Genomic DNA, 22,709 nt, shown 5'->3' with positions numbered 1-22,709 from the left:
GTGGGCAGCCTGTTCTGTATGTAAGCTGCCGTTGCTACAGCCTCTGCCCACTACATCTTTGGCAACTTAGCATGAGACAGCATACTTCTAGTTGCTTCAATTAATGTCCTACTTTGTCTTTCTGCAACACCATTTTGCTGTGGTGAGTGAGGTACAGTCATGTCATGGTGGATACCTTGAGCCTTCAAATATTCTTGAAACTCCTTTGATGTGTACTCACCACCATTGTCTGTTCTCTGTCTTGTGACGTTCTGCCCACACTCATTGGAGAATGTTTTCTCAAATTCCTTGAATTTGCTAAGGACTTCACTCTTCTGTTTCAGAAAGTATACCTTGCAGCATCTAGAGTAATCATCGATAAAAGTCACAAAATATTTTGCTCCACCTATAGATTCAGTCTGCATGGGACCACAGACGTCACTATGGATCAGCCTCAACTTGCGTTTGGAACGGATTTCTCCAACTGGCTTGTATGGCTTTCTAGACAGCTTGCCTTCCACACATCCTTCACAGAAAGGAACCTCTTTCTCTGCAGAGAAGTCTACTCCGTTCACCAGATCTTTTAGTTCCTTCAGCTTGGTGGTGTGACCCAGGCGCTGGTGCCACAGGCTGGCTGCTACTGATGCACTTGATGCACCATGACAGACAGACGAACTTCCTTCGACGTCCAGCTGATACAGCCCGTCAGATATTTGTGTTCCCATTCCTTGAAGAGTTCCATCTTTCCCACGTATGTAGCAGCGGCCCTTCTTGAACTGCACCGTATTTCCTTTCCTGGCAGCAGCTCCCTCCCACTGAGAATAGATTCCCAGAGAGCTTTGGAACATACAGCACGTCATATATTGTGACATGTTTTTACATCACTTACTTTGAAAGTCATTCTCATTTTGACATTGGCAAGTCCTAGGGCGCCAACCACCCTGCCGTCTCCGAGTTTCACAGACTGTGCTTTTGAAAATTGTTGGTAGTCTTGAAGAATTTCTTCATCACATGTCGTGTGCTTTGATGCTCCCGAATCAATCAACCATTCGACCTGTTGTGGCCTCTCAGTCGAGTTTGCCTCTTTAGCGACAAAGGCACTTTCAGACGAATGTTCGGCATCTTCACACATCATGCTTTTGGCCTTGTGTGGGTTTTCTTTTTCTTTTTCCAATTTGGACAGTCGCGCTTTATATGTCCTTCTTTTCCACATTTGTAACATCTCCACATGCTTAGTCTTTCAGTTCCCACTGCCTTGGAGTTAGCCTTTAGCCTGCATATCTCCACGAAACTGTGATGACATGGCTGATGCACCACCTGACCTAGCACCACTGGAGTTATCATTAGCATTCACTCGCTTTTGCTCTTCATTTATTAATGCTTGCTGAACAAACTGCAGAGTCAGATTGTCAATCTTTGTTTCTAGTGCAGTGACAATTGTAGCATAGCTTGGTGGCAAACTACCCAAGAGTGTTATAATTTGGTCTTCCTCTTCACTCACAGAACCTATTGCTCCTAGCTGCTGATCAGTCAGTTCCTTCATTTGTTTTAAATGTTCATTTAAACTTTCTCTTTCTTTCATTTCACATCTGAAATATTTTTTTCTTCAGGAACAGTTTATTTGCCAACGTATCTCTCTCAAAATGTCCTTTCAGCGTGTTCCACGGCTCTTCTGGAGTCTGGCAGCTTGTTATCAGGTACAACTTCGGTGTACTTACCTTCAGCACTAACACAGAGAACGCCTTCTCTCTCCGTCTCCTGAATTCAGCTTGTGCGTGTGCATTAGCATCTGCGGCTAGGATATCCGCCTCCATTAGCGGGCCCCATAGTCCTTTGGCCTTCAGCCAGTGTTCCGTCTGACATTTCCACGTTGCCCAGTTCTCTGGTCCGCTCAGCGTGTCAATAACCAGCCTGTCTTCCATTGTGAATTCCACAACACCGTTTATCTCACAAACCTCCGTGTAAAACAGCCTTTCAGCGACGCTCTGGGCCCATAACCTGTTGCTCTTTCACGTGTTTATTCAGAAAGTCAAACCGGAACTACATGCAGACACTAGAGGACAGTACAGCGCATTAGCGACACCCATTGTCAAATTAATGTATTACAACATTGACTACGTTATCTATTACCATTGCGTTTCTAACATTGTAGAGAGCGGTACATAAAATACGTTATGATTCTGACATGTCCACTTGTACGTGGCTGGCAAGTCTGTTGCCACGAGGGGGTTTAGAAAGAGGGACGGGGGCAAATATCATCAATCAACTATATATTTACTACGACACATACATACAGACACTTAGAATAGACAGAGCCGGCCACAGAGAGCTTTCCCAGTTTTTCCCTGTCGCACCTTGCACCCACTCCTCCCTTCCCTGGCTGCACTTTCTAGCGGTGACAGCCAACCAGCAGTAGACCTGCCTGGGGCGGTGTACTTTCCGTGGCACACGGGGCATCTATCTCCCTTGAGCTCCCTCCGTTCGCACCAGCCTGCGGTCTCTCATCTGTCCGGCTCCGTCTCGACCGTCTGGTACATTCACCTCCGCCAGTGTAGGGGTGGTGGTGAGGCTTCGCTTCCCATGCTGGCCCATGGTGGCTCAGCAGGGAGGATAAAGGCTCCACGATCACTCCAACTCGCCTCCTCCTCCCCGCTGGTGCTAACAAGCCACAGCGACCCTGTCCGATGCGCTTTTCCTCTCCTTCGGAATCGGTTTCTGGTTTGAACATGCATGGCTGTAATACTCATATATTACCACTTGCCACTGAGTGGCGTACAGTGGCAAGACGAGCAGTCGTCGGTGAGTAGGTATGTGTACTGCAGGCGAGCGGCAGAGGGGGGGAGGGGGGGTGACGCATGAGCTGGGCGTTTGGAGGAGAGGATTTCTGGAATGATGGTTTTGAACACTGAGCTGAAATCCACAAACAGGATCCTTGCATATGTTGCTGGGCAGTCAAGGTGTTGCATGATTTGGTAAACATGGAACTGCATGCCAAGATTATAGGTATACTAGATGATAGATATACTAGATGATAGATATACTAGATGATAGGTATACTAGATGATAGATATACTAGATTATAGGTATACTAGATGATAGGTATACTAGATGATAGATATACTAGATGATAGATATACTAGATGATAGGTATACTAGATGATAGATATACTAGATTATAGGTGTACTAGATGATAGGTATACTAGATGATAGATATACTAGATGTGATGTGTTGGTGATAGTGTTTGTGTTGACTGTGTGCTAGTGATAGTGTTTGTGTTGACTGTGTTGGTGATAGTGTTTGTGTAGACTGTGTTGGTGATAGTGTTTGTGTTGACTGTGTTGGTGATAGTGTTTGTGTTGACTGTGTTGGTGATAGTGTTTGTGTAGACTGTGTTGGTGATAGTGTTTGTGTTGACTGTGTTGGTGATAGTGTTTGTGTATACTGTGTTGGTGATAGTGTTTGTGTAGACTGTGTGCTAGTGATAGTGTTTGTGTTGACTGTGTTGGTGATAGTGTTTGTGTAGACTGTGTTAGTGATGGTGTTTGTGTTGACTGTGTTGGTGATAGTGTTTGTGTTGACTGTGTGCTAGTGATAGTGTTTGTGTAGACTGTGTTGGTGATAGTGTTTGTGTTGACTGTGTTGGTGATAGTGTTTGTGTTGACTGTGTTGGTGATAGTGTTTGTGTTGACTGTGTGCTAGTGATAGTGTTTGTGTTGACTGTGTTGGTGATAGTGTTTGTGTTGACTGTGTTGGTGATAGTGTTTGTGTAGACTGTGTGCTAGTGATAGCGTTTGTGTAGACTGTGTTGGTGATAGTGTTTGTGTAGACTGTGTTGGTGATAGTGTTTGTGTTGACTGTGTTGGTGATAGTGTTTGTGTTGACTGTGTTGGTGATATTGTTTGTGTTGACTGTGTTGGTGATAGTGTTTGTGTTGAGTGTGTTAGTGATAGTGTTTGTGTAGACTGTGTTGGTGATAGTGTTTGTGTTGACTGTGTTAGTGATAGTGTTTGTGTTGACTGTGCTGGTGATAGTGTTTGTGTTGACTGTGTGTTAGTGATAGTGTTTGTGTTGACTGTGCTGGTGATAGTGTTTGTGTTGACTGTGTGTTAGTGATAGTGTTTGTGTTGACTGTGTTGGTGATAGTGTTTGTGTTGACTGTGTTGGTGATAGTGTTTGTGTTGACTGTGTGCTAGTGATAGTGTTTGTGTTGACTGTGTGCTAGTGATGGTGTTTATGTTGACTGTGCTGGTGATAGTGTTTGTGTTGACTGTGTGTTAGTGATAGTGTTTGTGTTGACTGTGTGCTAGTGATAGTGTTTGTGTTGACTGTGTGCTAGTGATGGTGTTTATGTTGACTGTGCTGGTGATAGTGTTTGTGTTGACTGTGTGTTAGTGATAGTGTTTGTGTTGACTGTGTTGGTGATAGTGTTTGTGTTGACTGTGTTGGTGATAGTGTTTGTGTTGACTGTGTGCTAGTGATAGTGTTTGTGTTGACTGTAGACTAGTGATAGTGTTTGTGTAGACTGTGTTGGTGATAGTATTTGTGTTGACTGTGTTGGTGATAGTGTTTGTGTTGACTGTGTTGGTGATAGTGTTTGTGTTGACTGTGTTGGTGATAGTGTTTGTGTTGACTGTGTGCTAGTGATAGTGTTTGTGTTGACTGTAGACTAGTGATAGTGTTTGTGTAGACTGTGTTGGTGATAGTATTTGTGTTGACTGTGTTGGTGATAGTGTTTGTGTTGACTGTGTTGGTGATAGTGTTTGTGTTGACTGTGTTGGTGAGAGTGTTTGTGTTGACTGTGTTGGTGATAGTGTTTCTGTTGACTGTGTGCTAGTGATAGTGTTTGTGTTGACTGTGTTGGTGATAGTGTTTGCGTTGACTGTGCTAGTGATAGTGTTTGTGTTGACTGTGTGTTAGTGATAGTGTTTGTGTTGACTGTGTTGGTGATAGTGTTTGTGTTGACTGTGTTGGTGATAGTGTTTGTGTTGACTGTGTGCTAGTGATAGTGTTTGTGTTGACTGTGTTGGTGATAGTGTTTGTGTGAAGACTGTGTTGGTGATAGTGTTTGCGTTGACTGTGTTGGTGATAGTGTTTGTGTTGACTGTGTTGGTGATAGTGTTTGTGTTGACTGTGTTGGTGATAGTGTTTGTGTAGACTGTGTTGGTGCTAGTGTTTGTGTAGACTGTGTTGGTGATAGTGTTTGTGTTGACTGTGTGTTAGTGATAGTGTTTGTGTTGACTGTGTTGGTGATAGTGTTTGTGTTGACTGTGTTAGTGATCGTGTTTGTGTTGACTGTGTGTTAGTGATAGTGTTTGTGTTGACTGTGTTAGTGATAGTGTTTGTGTTGACTGTGTTGGTGATAGTGTTTGTGTTGACTGTGTTGGTGATAGTGTCTGTGTTGACTGTGTTGGTGATAGTGTCTGTGTTGACTGTGTTGGTGATAGTGTTTGTGTTGACTGTGTTGGTGATAGTGTCTGTGTTGACTGTGTTGGTGATAGTGTTTGTGTTGACTGTGTGTTAGTGATAGTGTTTGTGTTGACTGTGTGCTAGTGATAGTGTTTATGTTGACTGTGTGCTAGTGATAGTGTTTGTGTTGACTGTGTGCTAGTGATAGTGTTTGTGTTGACTGTGTGCTAGTGATAGTGTTTGTGTTGACTGTGTGTTAGTGATAGTGTTTGTGTAGACTGTGTGTTAGTGATAGTGTTTGTGTAGACTGTGTGTTAGTGATAGTGTTTGTGTAGACTGTGTGCTAGTGATAGTGTTTGTGTTGACTGTGTTGGTGATAGTGTTTCTGTTGACTGTGTGCTAGTGATAGTGTTTGTGTTGACTGTGTTGGTGATAGTGTTTGCGTTGACTGTGCTAGTGATAGTGTTTGTGTTGACTGTGTTGGTGATAGTGTTTGTGTTGACTGTGTTGGTGATAGTGTTTGTGTTGACTGTGTTGGTGATAGTGTTTGTGTTGACTGTGTGCTAGTGATAGTGTTTGTGTTGACTGTGTTGGTGATAGTGTTTGTGTGAAGACTGTGTTGGTGATAGTGTTTGCGTTGACTGTGTTGGTGATAGTGTTTGTGTTGACTGTGTTGGTGATAGTGTTTGTGTTGACTGTGTTGGTGATAGTGTTTGTGTAGACTGTGTTGGTGCTAGTGTTTGTGTAGACTGTGTTGGTGATAGTTTTTGTGTTGACTGTGTGTTAGTGATAGTGTTTGTGTTGACTGTGTTGGTGATAGTGTTTGTGTTGACTGTGTTAGTGATAGTGTTTGTGTTGACTGTGTGTTAGTGATAGTGTTTGTGTTGACTGTGTTAGTGATAGTGTTTGTGTTGACTGTGTTGGTGATAGTGTTTGTGTTGACTGTGTTGGTGATAGTGTCTGTGTTGACTGTGTTGGTGATAGTGTTTGTGTTGACTGTGTTGGTGATAGTGTTTGTGTTGACTGTGTTGGTGATAGTGTTTGTGTTGACTGTGTGCTAGTGATAGTGTTTATGTTGACTGTGTGCTAGTGATAGTGTTTGTGTTGACTGTGTGCTAGTGATAGTGTTTGTGTAGACAGTGTGTTAGTGACCGTGTTTGCGTAGACTGTGTGTTAGTGATAGTGTTTGTGTAGACTGTGTGTTAGTGACCGTGTTTGTGTCGGCTGTGTGTTAGTGACCGTGTTTGTGTAGACTGTGTGTTAGTGACTGTGTTTGCGTAGACTGTGTGTTAGTGATAGTGTTTGTGTAGACTGTGTGTTAGTGATAGTGTTTGTGTAGACTGTGTGTTAGTGATAGTGTTTGTGTTGACTGTGTGCTAGTGATAGTGTTTGTGTTGACTGTGTTGGTGTTAGTGTTTGTGTTGACTGTGTGTTAGTGATAGTGTTTGTGTTGACTGTGTTGGTGATAGTGTCTGTGTTGACTGCGTTGGTGATAGTGTTTGTGTTGACTGTGTGCTAGTGATAGTGTTTGTGTTGACTGTGTGCTAGTGATAGTGTTTGTGTAGACAGTGTGTTAGTGACCGTGTTTGCGTAGACTGTGTGTTAGTGATAGTGTTTGTGTAGACTGTGTGTTAGTGACCGTGTTTGTGTCGGCTGTGTGTTAGTGACCGTGTTTGTGTAGACTGTGTGTTAGTGACTGTGTTTGCATAGACTGTGTGTTAGTGATAGTGTTTGTGTAGACTGTGTGTTAGTGATAGTGTTTGCATAGACTGTGTGTTAGTGATAGTGTTTGTGTAGACTGTGTGCTAGTGATAGTGTTTGTGTTGACTGTGTTGGTGATAGTGTTTGTGTTGACTGTGTGCTAGTGATAGTGTTTGTGTAGACTGTGTGCTAGTGATAGTGTTTGTGTCGACTGTGTTGGTGATAGTGTTTGTGTTGACTGTGTGCTAGTGATAGTGTTTGTGTAGACGGTGTGTTAGTGACCGTGTTTGCGTAGACTGTTTGTTAGTGATAGTGTTTGTGTTGACTGTGTGCTAGTGATAGTGTTTGTGTAGACGGTGTGTTAGTGACCGTGTTTGCGTAGACTGTTTGTTAGTGATAGTGTTTGTGTAGACTGTGTGTTAGTGATAGTGTTTGTGTAGACTGTGTGCTAGTGATAGTGTTTGTGTAGACTGTGTGTTAGTGACTGTGTTTGCGTAGACTGTGGGTTATTGATAGTGTTTGTGTAGACTGTGTGCTAGTGATAGTGTTTGTGTAGACTGTGTTTACCAAGAATGAGTGTTCTTCGTGTGTGTGTCTTGTGACTATGACTGAGTCGTTGAACTTGAGTGAGATGGGTGTTTTTGGGGTGCATTGTGATTGGGTGCTATGCTGAACTGTGTGTATGTCTTATGCTAGGTCTGGGGTTATTGATAGAAACACACAACTTGTGCATACCGCTTTGCTGTGATTGCTTCCTTTAGTGTGCTGCCTGGAGACTGCCACTTTTCAAGCCCCTTGAGGGTTTTTAGCAGATTCTCCTTCACATTCTTTTTCAAATGCCCCGTGAGGGTCTGGCGGCCTGTCCAAGGTGTCTCCCGCCTGCCGCCAAGTGGCTGCTGGGATAGGCTCCAACGTCCCCGCCACCCTGAGCAGGGTAAGAGGTTCGGATGATGGTAGACGGATGGATGGATGGATTTTTTTATTTTTTATATATGTAAATAAAGACATGGAATGGAAAAATGAAAACACCGTCTCTACGAAGTCTTTTGTTCTTACTTCTTTAAATTAAGCTCCAAGAGTCCACATGTAACTGCCAATGCTGCATAAAGTGTTCCACATGTAACTGCCACTGCTATATAAAAAGTGTTCCACATGTAACTGCCACTGCTGCATAAAGTGTTCCACATGTAACTGCCACTGCTATATAAAAAGTGTTCCACATGTAACTGCCACTGCTATATAAAAAGTGTTCCACATGTAACTGCCACTGCTGTGTAAAAAGTGTTCCACATGTAACTGCCACTGCTATATAAAAAGTGTTCCACATGTAACTGCCACTGCTGTGTAAAAAGTGTTCCACATGTAACTGCCACTGCTATATAAAAAGTGTTCCACATGTAACTGCCACTGCTATATAAAAAGTGTTCCACATGTAACTGCCACTGCTATATAAAAAGTGTTCCACATGTAACTGCCACTGCTATACAAAAAGTGTTCCACATGTAACTGCCACTGCTATATAAAAAGTGTTCCACATGTAACTGCCACTGCTGTGTAAAAAGTGTTCCACATGTAACTGCCACTGCTATATAAAAAGTGTTCCACATGTAACTGCCACTACTGCATAAAAAGTGTTCCACATGTAACTGCCACTGCTATATAAAAAGTGTTCCACATGTAACTGCCACTGCTGCATAAAAAGTGTTCCACATGTAACTGCCACTGCTGTGTAAAAAGTGTTCCACATGTAACTGCCAATGCTATATAAAAAGTGTTCCACATGTAACTGCCACTGCTGCATAAAAAGTGTTCCACATGTAACTGCCAATGCTATATAAAAAGTGTTCCACATGTAACTGCCACTGCTATATAAAAAGTGTTCCACATGTAACTGCCACTGCTGTGTAAAAAGTGTTCCACATGTAACTGCCACTGCTGTGTAAAAAGTGTTCCACATGTAACTGCCACTGCTGTGTAAAAAGTGTTCCACATGTAACTGCCAATGCTGCATAAAGTGTTCCACATGTAACTGCCACTACTGTATAAAAAGTGTTCCACATGTAACTGCCACTGCTGTGTAAAAAGTGTTCCACATGTAACTGCCACTGCTGTGTAAAAAGTGTTCCACATGTAACTGCCACTGCTGTGTAAAAAGTGTTCCACATGTAACTGCCACTGCTGTGTAAAAAGTGTTCCACATGTAACTGCCACTGCTGTGTAAAAAGTGTTCCACATGTAACTGCCACTGCTGTGTAAAAAGTGTTCCACATGTAACTGCCACTGCTGTGTAAAAAGTGTTCCACATGTAACTGCCAATGCTGCATAAAGTGTTCCACATGTAACTGCCACTACTGTATAAAAAGTGTTCCACATGTAACTGCCACTGCTGTGTAAAAAGTGTTCCACATGTAACTGCCACTACTGTATAAAAAGTGTTCCACATGTAACTGCCACTGCTGTATAAAAAGTGTTCCACATGTAACTGCCAATGCTGCATAAAGTGTTCCATATGTAACTGCCACTGCTGTATAAAAAGTGTTCCACATGTAACTGCCACTGCTGCATAAAGTGTTCCACATGTAACTGCCACTGCTATATAAAAAGTGTTCCACATGTAACTGCCACTGCTATATAAAAAGTGTTCCACATGTAACTGCCACTGCTGTGTAAAAAGTGTTCCACATGTAACTGCCACTGCTATATAAAAAGTGTTCCACATGTAACTGCCACTGCTGTGTAAAAAGTGTTCCACATGTAACTGCCACTGCTATATAAAAAGTGTTCCACATGTAACTGCCACTGCTATATAAAAAGTGTTCCACATGTAACTGCCACTGCTATATAAAAAGTGTTCCACATGTAACTGCCACTGCTATACAAAAAGTGTTCCACATGTAACTGCCACTGCTATATAAAAAGTGTTCCACATGTAACTGCCACTGCTGTGTAAAAAGTGTTCCACATGTAACTGCCACTGCTATATAAAAAGTGTTCCACATGTAACTGCCACTACTGCATAAAAAGTGTTCCACATGTAACTGCCACTGCTATATAAAAAGTGTTCCACATGTAACTGCCACTGCTGCATAAAAAGTGTTCCACATGTAACTGCCACTGCTGTGTAAAAAGTGTTCCACATGTAACTGCCAATGCTATATAAAAAGTGTTCCACATGTAACTGCCACTGCTGCATAAAAAGTGTTCCACATGTAACTGCCAATGCTATATAAAAAGTGTTCCACATGTAACTGCCACTGCTATATAAAAAGTGTTCCACATGTAACTGCCACTGCTGTGTAAAAAGTGTTCCACATGTAACTGCCACTGCTGTGTAAAAAGTGTTCCACATGTAACTGCCACTGCTGTGTAAAAAGTGTTCCACATGTAACTGCCAATGCTGCATAAAGTGTTCCACATGTAACTGCCACTACTGTATAAAAAGTGTTCCACATGTAACTGCCACTGCTGTGTAAAAAGTGTTCCACATGTAACTGCCACTGCTGTGTAAAAAGTGTTCCACATGTAACTGCCACTGCTGTGTAAAAAGTGTTCCACATGTAACTGCCACTGCTGTGTAAAAAGTGTTCCACATGTAACTGCCACTGCTGTGTAAAAAGTGTTCCACATGTAACTGCCACTGCTGTGTAAAAAGTGTTCCACATGTAACTGCCACTGCTGTGTAAAAAGTGTTCCACATGTAACTGCCAATGCTGCATAAAGTGTTCCACATGTAACTGCCACTACTGTATAAAAAGTGTTCCACATGTAACTGCCACTGCTGTGTAAAAAGTGTTCCACATGTAACTGCCACTGCTGTGTAAAAAGTGTTCCACATGTAACTGCCAATGCTGCATAAAGTGTTCCACATGTAACTGCCACTACTGTATAAAAAGTGTTCCACATGTAACTGCCACTGCTGTATAAAAAGTGTTCCACATGTAACTGCCAATGCTGCATAAAGTGTTCCATATGTAACTGCCACTGCTGTATAAAAAGTGTTCCACATGTAACTGCCAATGCTGCATAAAGTGTTCCACATGTAACTGCCAATGCTGCATAAAGTGTTCCACATGTAACTGCCACTGCTGTGTAAAAAGTGTTCCACATGTAACTGCCACTGCTATATAAAAAGTGTTCCACATGTAACTGCCACTGCTGTGTAAAAAGTGTTCCACATGTAACTGCCACTGCTGTGTAAAAAGTGTTCCACATGTAACTGCCAATGCTGCATAAAGTGTTCCACATGTAACTGCCACTGCTGTGTAAAAAGTGTTCCACATGTAACTGCCAATGCTGCATAAAGTGTTCCACATGTAACTGCCACTGCTGCATAAAGTGTTCCACATGTAACTGCCACTGCTGTGTAAAAAGTGTTCCACATGTAACTGCCAATGCTGCATAAAGTGTTCCACATGTAACTGCCACTGCTGTATAAAAAGTGTTCCACATGTAACTGCCAATGCTGCATAAAGTGTTCCACATGTAACTGCCACTGCTGTATAAAAAGTGTTCCACATGTAACTGCCAATGCTGCATAAAGTGTTCCACATGTAACTGCCACTACTGTATAAAAAGTGTTCCACATGTAACTGCCACTGCTATATAAAAAGTGTTCCACATGTAACTGCCACTGCTGTGTAAAAAGTGTTCCACATGTAACTGCCACTGCTGTGTAAAAAGTGTTCCACATGTAACTGCCACTGCTGTGTAAAAAGTGTTCCACATGTAACTGCCAATGCTGCATAAAGTGTTCCACATGTAACTGCCACTGCTGTATAAAAAGTGTTCCACATGTAACTGCCAATGCTGCATAAAGTGTTCCACATGTAACTGCCACTGCTGTGTAAAAAGTGTTCCACATGTAACTGCCAATGCTGCATAAAGTGTTCCACATGTAACTGCCAATGCTGCATAAAGTGTTCCACATGTAACTGCCACTGCTGTGTAAAAAGTGTTCCACATGTAACTGCCAATGCTGCATAAAGTGTTCCACATGTAACTGCCACTGCTGTATAAAAAGTGTTCCACATGTAACTGCCAATGCTGCATAAAGTGTTCCACATGTAACTGCCACTGCTGTATAAAAAGTGTTCCACATGTAACTGCCAATGCTGCATAAAGTGTTCCACATGTAACTGCCACTACTTTATAAAAAGTGTTCCACATGTAACTGCCACTGCTATATAAAAAGTGTTCCACATGTAACTGCCACTGCTGTGTAAAAAGTGTTCCACATGTAACTGCCACTGCTGTGTAAAAAGTGTTCCACATGTAACTGCCACTGCTGTGTAAAAAGTGTTCCACATGTAACTGCCAATGCTGCATAAAGTGTTCCACATGTAACTGCCACTGCTGTATAAAAAGTGTTCCACATGTAACTGCCAATGCTGCATAAAGTGTTCCACATGTAACTGCCACTGCTGTGTAAAAAGTGTTCCACATGTAACTGCCAATGCTGCATAAAGTGTTCCACATGTAACTGCCAATGCTGCATAAAGTGTTCCACATGTAACTGCCACTGCTGTGTAAAAAGTGTTCCACATGTAACTGCCAATGCTGCATAAAGTGTTCCACATGTAACTGCCACTGCTGTATAAAAAGTGTTCCACATGTAACTGCCAATGCTGCATAAAGTGTTCCACATGTAACTGCCACTGCTGTATAAAAAGTGTTCCACATGTAACTGCCAATGCTGCATAAAGTGTTCCACATGTAACTGCCACTACTGTATAAAAAGTGTTCCACATGTAACTGCCACTGCTATATAAAAAGTGTTCCACATGTAACTGCCACTGCTGTACAAAAAGTGTAACTGTTTTACAAAAGCCAGAGCCAACATCTGTACTGTAATCATCAGTACAGTAATGATCTATAATATGTACAAGGAAAAGCCAGTAATACTTTAAGTTAATATTGCTGTTTTTCACATGCCCACACACACACACACACACACACACACACACACACACACACACACACACACACACACACACACACACACACACACACCACACACCTTTTCTGTTAGGTGATGCATTTCTGCATGTATTAGCTGCAGTTTTCAGCGCTAGAGAACTGGGTTTGTAACTACAGGGTTTGTAACTACAGGGTTTGTAGCTACAGGGTTTGTAACTACAGTGTTCGTAGCTACAGGGTTCGACAGGGTTCGTAACTACGGGGTTTGTGACTGCTGGATTTGTAACTACAGGACTTGTAGCTACAGGGTTTGTGGCTACAGGGATTGTAACTACAGGGTTTGTGACTACAGGATTTGTAACTACAGGACTTGTAGCTACAGGGTTCGTAACTACAGGGTTTGTAACTACAGGGTTTGTAACTACAGAGTTTGTAGCTACAGGGTTTGTAACTACAGGGTTTGTAACTACAGAGTTTGTAGCTACAGGGTTTGTAACTACAGGGTTTGTAACTACAGGGTTTGTAACTACAGGATTTGTAGCTACAGGGTTTGTAGCTACAGGGTTTGTAACTACGGGGTTTGTAACTACGGGGTTTGTGACTACAGGGTTTGTAGCTACGGGGTTTGTGACTACAGGGTTTGTAGCTACGGGGTTTGTGACTACAGGTTTTGTAACTACGGGGTTTGTAACTACAGGGTTTGTAGCTACAGGGTTTGTAACTACAGGGTTTGTAACTACAGGGTTTGTAGCTACAGATTTTGTAACTACAGGGTTTGTAACTACAGGGTTTGTAATTACAGGGTTTGTAACTACAGGGTTTGTAGCTACAGATTTTGTAACTACAGGGTTTGTAACTACAGGGTTTGCAGCTACAGATTTTGTAACTACAGGGTCGTCGAGCTGAATCCTTTTAATGGTGAATTAAAGCAGAGGGAAAATTATGGCTATGTGTTACTCATCCCTCAAAAGCTAAGGTATTCATAAGCAATGCATCGTACAGTTGCTTCACTGTTCCAGTAGAGCTGCTCAGGGACTTAGACTAGTGGTTGTCGTGTTTGCTCATAGGAAGCAGAGGGTTGCTGTAAGCATGCTTAATCAACCCTCAATGAGTCTAAAAAGGATCACAAATTGCCCTCTTACTTGTCCTGGGTTTCTGGGACTTGGCTGGGGTTTCTTGATGTGGGAATCTGGGCCCCGAGGATGGTCCTGGTTTCGGGGTGATTTCCGGTGCTGCCTGGGTCCTGTTTGGCTTGTTGACTGAGGACAGTGACACGTTTGTTGCTGCTCCTGTTGGTTGGTCCATTGCAGGCGAAGTTCCCCTTCCTCTGTTGAGTATAAACACGAAGTTTTTCAAAGTTAAAAGAGATCGACAGGAATATATTCGAAACGATAGTTGGATATCATTTCTAGTTTCGCAGTTTTGGCAGTCAGATTTCCGCTGCGACTTCAGAAGACACAATGCATTGCAAATACAAGACAGTAATTGCCCTTCACGTTTCATAGCTACAGTAAAGCAACTTGAATTTAAGGACCTCACACAAATTACACTCAAGGGCACCTCCGTTTCAGAGGGACAAGCGAGAACTCATTACATAGTATTATTGTCTCTGCATTACCTTGGCTAGTACAAAGACTTCCACCCGCTAAATGTTTAAATGTTTTTTTTAGAAGCTGGGCTCTCTAACTTTAAAAGTAGTTGACAAATGCAAAGTTAATCATTTACGACAATTATAGCTAAAAATTACACCCAGTAGTCTCAGTCCAATTTAACTTCAAACCAAAAAGGGTACTATAGTATGTTGGACATGGTTTAGCAGAGGCAGCTTTCTATTCTCTCTTTCAAACTGATCCTACATCATTGCACACCACAAAGAGGAATCAGTTCATCTGGACACAACGATTATCTGGAGAAAAATTTCATCACCCATCTCAGTGACCTCTTCAGAAGTACAGTCCCTTGCAAAAGTATGCAACCCCATTGACAGTCATTACTAATTTCTGGATTATAAAATATACTCACACATCTGCTCCTGAACAATATTATTGTTGTGAAGCCATAAGCTCTAACATAATGTTCACACATAACTTATGTTTCCCTGACTTTTCATTCATAAATTAAAAACTAAAATATAGTGCTTGCATACGTATTCAACCCCCACATATCAATACTTTGTAGAGTACATTTCTGCTGTGATAACGGTCATGATTCTCTTGGGGTAAGTATGTACGAGCTTGGCATTTTGTTCTGGAGTAATTGTTGTCCATTCTTCTTGGCAGAATATGTACAGGTCTTGCAGGTTGGTGGAATGACGCCTCTGGACTGTGATTTTCAGTCTGTGCCACAGATTTTCAATGGGGTTAACGTCACCTTTTTGTTGCTGGGCCATGCCATTGTTGCTTTAGCCTTGTGCTTAGGATCATTGTCCTGCTGGAAGGTGAACCTTCTCCCGAGCTTCAGTTTTATGGCAGACTGCAACAGGTGTTCTTCTAATGTTTCCCTCTATTTAGCTCCATCCATTCTTCCCTCAATGTGAACAAGGTTCCCAGTGCCCGCAGATGAAAAGCAACCCCATAACATTATGCTGCCGTCACCCCAGTTCAATGTAGGGAGGGCGTTTATTAGGGCCGAGCAGTGTTAGGTTTGTGCTACACATAACACAGCTTTGGGCAAAAAGCTCAACTTTCATCTCATCTGACCACAAAACCTTTACCCACATCCTAACCAGGTCTCTCTCATGCTTGGTAGCAAACTCCAAGCATGCTTTTATATGCATAGTTTGATCAACGGCTTCTTTCTTGCCACCCTCCCATACAGGCTAGATTTATGGAGAGCCGTGATATGGTTGACTCATGTGCATTTACTGCAGTTTCAGCCACTGACCTCTGGAGCTCCTTCAGAGTGACTGCAGGATCATGTGTGGCCTTCCTCACCAGCCCACGCCTTGCTCGGACACTGAGCTTTGAGGGACGGCCCGTCCTACAAAGCGTCTGGGTGGTGTGAGACAGCTTCCACTTTCTGACAGTGGACCCAACAGTGTTCCGTGGGACACCCCAACATTTGGATATTGTTTTGCGTCCCTTTCTCTCCTTCTGCATTTTAATCACTTTGTCTCTTACTTCAGTATTCTGCTGCTTTGTCTTCATGTTCTGATGGAGTTCACGCCCGGCTAATGAACTTTACACAGAGTGCTTTTATACCATAAACCAGACCCTCACTTTAATATCTTACATGTGCACACTAATTATGTCCAGCTGTGTTTACCTGAGTTTGTTTGAGGAATAATGTGTCATGTGTGTAAACTTGGAGCTTTCAGAGCACAGAGGGTTGAATACTTATGCAAGCACTATATTTTAGTTCTTAGTGTATTAATTAAAAAGTCAGTGAAACACAACTTATGTTGGCTTTGGGAACATGCTGTTAGAGCTTATGGCTTCACAACAATAATATTGTTCAGGAACAGATGTGTGAGTATCTTTTATAATCCAGAAATTGGTGATGACTGTCAAGGGGGTTGAATACTTTTTCAAGGTGTAACCCCCTATCACTTCATCGCTGGTAATGTAGGCTAGTTTAACCAGCTAATAATAGGTTACGCCTATTCTACATTTTATAATCACCAACATGTCAAGTTAGAATGCCAATAGATCAGTGGGCCCAGATGGGAAAATGGATTTAGTCAGTGTAATAGGCTAGCTACATTGAACGAGATGTAGCCGAGTTAGCTAGGCTACAACCCGCATAATGTTAGCTACACTGTAGTCTCCCTCGCCAGACTCCCTTCAGCTACACTGTAGCAGCTAGATGTGAAACTCGGTTGCGGGGTAGGTTGATTCATCTCCCTCTTCCTCTCCTCTTGCCTTCCCTCCTCCACTCATATTTTCTAAGACCCGCTCTGGCCCCTCCCTCACCTCCTCCCCTTCCCCTCTCTCTCCCTCCCTGCAAGTTTGGTCTGGCGTAGGTTGAGCCGGTGGCTATATGGAATTCCACAGCTAGCTAAACCTGTCTGAATGGGATCACGTTCTTCAAACCCACGTGTATTTTTATCCATTAAAAATCATAAAATGGTCCCTCCTCCCCCCTGAATATTTGGTCACATGCTCAATTTTGTTTATCTTTCCTAGAAACAAGGGGTCACTACCCCGGTCTCCCTTACCCAGTTAAAATGCAGACATTGTTATCACATTATTATTGTCATCCTTATTGAGTAGTGTATCATGCATCATTGTATGCAGTCATGTGGAATCCAGTAAAAAGTCATAACTGAATAAAATGCAAACACTTGTTGAAAATGTAGCCTAGTTCCTATGTCTTTTCCCCATGGCTGCTCTGGGTCATGATGTGTGATTTAATGTTTGCCTTTTATCATTTCAGGGTGTAATGCATGAGTGGGGTTATTAACCCATTCCCCTGTTCGACTGAAAGGACACTGGCCACCCATACTGCGAATTTTTCGCAAATATAGGTTCTTGTCCGCAGCAGCCAACGTAGCGCCATAGTTAGCCATTTAAACCGTGTTCAAACTTGCCGGCTTCTATCCCCCTCTAGCGCCCCCCCTCCCTAACGTTCCAACGCGGGAGTGCAGTGGTCTATACTGTGGTTTTAATATCTTCTAGAGGTGGACGTTTTTCTGAAATGTTTACAAATGTTCAAATTAGGTTTGTTTCGTTTTGTTCTGTGAGTAGGAAATATCGTAGGTGGTAAATTTGTTAATGTTAATTTCAACCGTAGTGTGTATTTTGCAGTAGCAGTTAAACTGGTGCTCCTCTTCCGCATTCCTTTCTATGCAGCTGGCAGGTCACCAGTCGTTACCATGGTTGCAAGCCTGAACATTGTTATTTCTTATATTCGCGAACTGGTGTTTGGACACGGCCCGCAACCCAGCCATTAAGGTTGCGTCTTCCCGCTAGTCCACTTTGGGACCGGATGTGGTCAGCAGAGTCATCCGTCCTAAATCGTCCATCATTGACTGCGTAGCGCCGCCTGTTGGCGAACTCGATGAACTGTGAGCCAGGAAACACTTCCTGGATTTATTCAAGTAAACCTTCCAGTTAAGGGCCCCAACGAGATATCTCCTTTTCTTTATTGTTTTGTTTATTTGGGTGTTGTGCACAACAGGGGTATTGCAGCGCTGCAACTTATCAATGCATAATTTATACTTGTATTTTGCATATTTATTTTTGTATTTGCGAAGCATCATATGAATATTGGTACATACTGTTATTCCCTATCTACATCTATCTAAAGTATAATTCCATGCAACTCTACTTATATTGTGCCTCGTCCAGATTATTCACACACAGTCAACTCATACTGCACCTGACCTGGAGGTAAAATTCTATCCTTATTAAAGAAGAGTTACAAAGGCACTATATATATATATATGTATATATATATACACATATATATACATATATATACATATATATACATACATACATACATAATCCAGTGAGTCAAGTAAGTTATTTAGGAGACAGTACAAGCCTTTTCATGCCATAAGCAATCATCAGCTGTCAATCACGCTGCTCAGAAAAGAACACACCATCTACTGCTGTTGAAATGGCCTACATTAGAAATATAACAAGGTAACTTATCTGCATTATATATTGGGGTGGTGTTGGGGCACAGATGGGAGGACAAGTAGTTAAAAAAAATATTTAAAAAAACCCATATTTAAAATAGCATAGTTTAAAAAATAGCATATTAAATAAATAGCATATGTGAAAAACCTAATAAACGTCATATGTGTATCATCTAATGCGGGGGGGGATAATACAAAAAAATGTATTATTCACCAAAAAAATCTCCTTTGTAACTATAAGTAAAACGTATTTACTATTCTCCCCCTCCCCCGCACACTGGATGATACACATATGACATTTATTAAGTTTTTTTTACGTTTTTTTTAAATATGCTATTTTTTAAAATATCCTATTTTTAAATATTCTATTTTAAATTTGGGTTTTTTTTAAATGTTTTTTTTTTAACTACCTGTCCTCCCAACTGTGCCCCAACACCACCCCAATATATAATGTATAAGTTACCTTGTTATATTTCTAATGTAGGCCATTTCAACAGCGCCCTGGCCCCTAAATGCTTTTCAAAACAAACCCCAGTCCCGCTGGTTGTAATGTTTCCTACCCCTCCATTGGCTGCTGTGCATCATAAGTACCTACCCCATTGGCTGTTATAATTTGAATGTTTCCCCATCTGATTGGTCGCTGTCCAACCGACATTAGGGGTGTGACGCAGGGCAACATAACTGTAGGATTCTTTGTGAAGAGAACATGAGCAGCTGATGAGTGCACCATGCACCACCACACAGGCCTGCACTGCTATGCATTAACATCTTTTTTCCTGTATCCTTATTGATATATATATATATATATATATATATATATATATATATATATATATATATATATATATATATATATATATATATATATATGTATGTATGTATAAGGAAACACTCACCGGTAAGAAAAGTGCTCAACAAATAAGGAGCAAAGATAATCCAGTGATTCAAGTATATTATTTATGAGTAAGTACACGCCTGTTTCATCCATAATTCAATGCCACCTGATTGTATTAGTCAACCAATAGACTTTGCTAATGACCCTGATATGTAGACTCAGGTGTGTAACTGCTTGGTTGGAACAAAGACCTGCACCCACACTGGCCCTTCTGGATCATGTTGCCCACTCCTGATATAGTTTTACTCTATATGGGTCAAAATATGTTGATACAAACTCTCTCTGGTACTTCAGAAAATATTTGAGACTTGTTGATAGTTATTAAGAAACCTTTCTGGAGGATGTTGCCCATCCCTGATCTATATGAACCTTTTCAATTGGCTTTCAGGGCCCGTCACTCCACTGAAACTGCTCTGACCAGAGTGGTGAACGATCTTCTAGCTATGGACTCTGATTCCACCTCTGTGCTTCTACTGCTGGACCTCAGTGCAGCCTTTGACACATTGATCCCTGTATACTGTTACACAGAATAAATTGCAATTTTAATGTCTCTGGTTTAGGCTCTTTCTTAGCTTAAGTTCTACTTATCTGGAAGAAGACATCATGTCTGCTATAATAATATTACATCAAAATTCTCTGACGTTAAATATGGCATACCCCAGGGCTTGGTTCTTGGCCATCTACTTTTATCTCTTTATATTTCAATTCTTTGCCAAATTATATTCATTAATAGAATAAATTTCACTTCCTAAACAGAATTAAGATTAAAATAAAACCGAGATGCTGGTCATTGGCCCTGCTAGACACAGACACCAATTTCATCAAGTCACGATGGCAATCGACAACTCTGTGGTTTCACAAAGTGTGGCAGCCAAAAATCTTGGTGATACGTTTGATCCCAGCCTTTCCTTTGATAAGCACATTAAAGAAATCACCAAGACTGCCTTTTTTCACTTACGTAACATATCTAGAATTCGGTCTTTTCTCTCCATGGCTGACGCAGAGACTCTAATACATGCATTTGTTTCATCCAGACTTGATTACTGTAATGTTCTGTTCTCAGGTCTGCCACATTCTAGTACTAAAAGTCTTCAGATGGTTCAGAATGCTGCTGCTAGACTCCCAACTAGAACCAGGAAACTTGACCATATTACACCAATTCTTGCCTCCCTTCATTGGTTTCCTATCCATGTTAGACCAGACTTCAATGTGTTTCTGCGAATTATAAAGTCCTAAATGGGCTTGCCCCATCTTACCTGTCTGACCTCCTTAAATCGTACATTCCATGTCAAGCTTTTTCCCCCCCAAATACAGGGCTCCTGTGTGACCCAAAGTTCAAAAGAAGTCAGCTGGTGGCAACAGGGCCTTTTCCTACCGGGCCCCGTTCTTGTGGAATAACCTGCCTGCTGCCATCAGACAATCAGTTTAGTTTAGTTTATTGTTTACTTGACAGGGACAACACACAATTTTACAATTGCACCAGAGTTAGCTGGCAGCTAATTTGCATCTGCAGTCCCTCAGAGTCTGTTGAGTCCTTTGCATCTGCTGCCAACAGACAAACAGACTCTGATTGTCTGTTGCCTGCTGCCAACAGACAATCAGAGTGTTGAATCCTTTACATCCAAACTTAAAACTCATGTTTTTTTGTCTTAGCCTACAATTAGTTGCCTTTAAATTGAGTAATTCATGACCTGTCATGGTGGGTCGGTTTTTGTCTCATTGCATTTACCAACCACTGTTCTGCCAATGAGATTATAGAGTATAGATTATAGAGTATAGATTATTGACTATTGCAAAGTGTTCTCTTCTCTCACATGTATTTTCTCTCTCTCTGAATGATGTCTTCTCCTTTCTCTTTTTCTGTGTATGTGCATGGTGTGATGTGACTCTCCCCTGTGTGCATGTGTATTCTGTCCTCCTGTCAGGTCTACATGGTAATGGTGGTCACATTGCTCGGGTCCTGGGCTGTTCCTGTGGCATCTGGACACTGCTTGGCATCCTCCTCATCATATTCGTCATATATTTTATAATTCCATTATAATTCTGTTATCCTCTTTCAGTGTTGTGTTATGTAAACTGCGTGAACACAACATCCATTGTACGTTGTCTGTCTCGGGAGAGAGACCCCTCCTCTGTTGCTCTCCCTGAGGTTTCTTCCTATTTTTTCTCCCTGTTAAAGGGTTTTTTTAGGGAGGTGTTCCTTATCTGATGTGAGGGTCTAAGGACGGGATGTTGTGTTGTTGTAAAGCTCACTGGGGCAAATTTGTAATTTGTGACATAGGGCTATACAAATAAAATTGACTTGACTTGACTTGACTAGCCTTAATTTCCCATTATGTGGCTGCTAGGTAATTTCCCCCACCCTGTCTTACCCTCCAGTTGCTTCGTCGCCCGGTTTTTCCTTCGGTGACAGCAGACAATGGTGATGACAATGAGCAGTATAACAAGACCTGATCAGGAAAGATATATTTCAACAATCTGATTAATAGTATTTCTTGATGTTTATTAAAAACAAATACTCTGTATCAACTGTATATTTTGACATCTACTAGTTGTATTTTTTTTTCTTTTTTACTGCTGTGATAGCCACAGCAGTGGGTGCCATCCACATATGCCACATATATGTCAGGCAAACATATATGAAGACAAATAGACATTGAGGACAACGGTAAAAGGGGGAATTAACCACTGTCTGCTTCTTACCTGGGCCACGGTAAGTGAGTATTTAGACCAATCTTAGGTTTCCCAAGTCATCAAGAAATCATGCAGTAACACTTACATTGCCACTTTAGGGTTTTTTGAACCGCACAGTGACTAGTAGCCCTAATATTGGCAGTATTAGTACCATGCTCTACCAACTAAAACAGCAAAACACAGCTGATTAACGGATTGAATAAGTAGACAGACACATACTTCCACCACCGGTTAAGATGCCCACCATGGTCCAGAACTCGAAACCAAATAAATGGCTGGGGAAAACGGAATCTGGAGTTTCTGTTGAGAGAAAGCAGGGATGTACAGTGGCAGAAGAGGGGTGCACAGAGAGATCAGGTGAAAAGGAGAGAAAGGTAAGAGGGATTGGATGGGAAGATTTCATATAGTCTAATAAATGGTTTATACGATGACAGAAAAACAAATTTGTAATTTTAGATGAGTCTGTGATGTGTTGAGTAATGATGTTTATGACTGAAGATTTGTTTGTCACTACTTTTGTAAACCCCAAAGG

At 41.7% G+C, this 22,709-nt stretch overlaps 1 protein-coding gene across 1 annotated transcript in view; it reads right to left on the bottom strand.

The window, feature by feature from the left end:
- Positions 1 to 14,146: 14,146 nt before the first annotated feature.
- LOC130133205 (uncharacterized) overlaps positions 14,147 to 22,709 on the bottom strand; it is a gene marked incomplete at its 3' end in the record, with an annotated part of 37,299 nt that continues 28,736 nt past the window's right edge. Inside the window, exons 5-7 of the mRNA XM_056301947.1 lie at positions 22,397 to 22,477; positions 21,856 to 21,933; positions 14,147 to 14,331 (exon numbers count right to left, since the gene is read on the bottom strand). Of these exons, the coding sequence (XP_056157922.1) occupies positions 14,147 to 14,331; positions 21,856 to 21,933; positions 22,397 to 22,477 (344 nt within the window). The remainder of the gene's footprint in view (positions 14,332 to 21,855; positions 21,934 to 22,396; positions 22,478 to 22,709) is intronic.

The sequence above is a fragment of the Lampris incognitus genome, unplaced genomic scaffold, assembly GCF_029633865.1.
Source record: "Lampris incognitus isolate fLamInc1 unplaced genomic scaffold, fLamInc1.hap2 scaffold_247, whole genome shotgun sequence".
NCBI classification, from domain to species: domain Eukaryota; kingdom Metazoa; phylum Chordata; class Actinopteri; order Lampriformes; family Lampridae; genus Lampris; species Lampris incognitus.
Note: the sequence above shows the minus strand (reverse complement) of the source record. Positions and strands in the feature narration are given on the sequence as shown.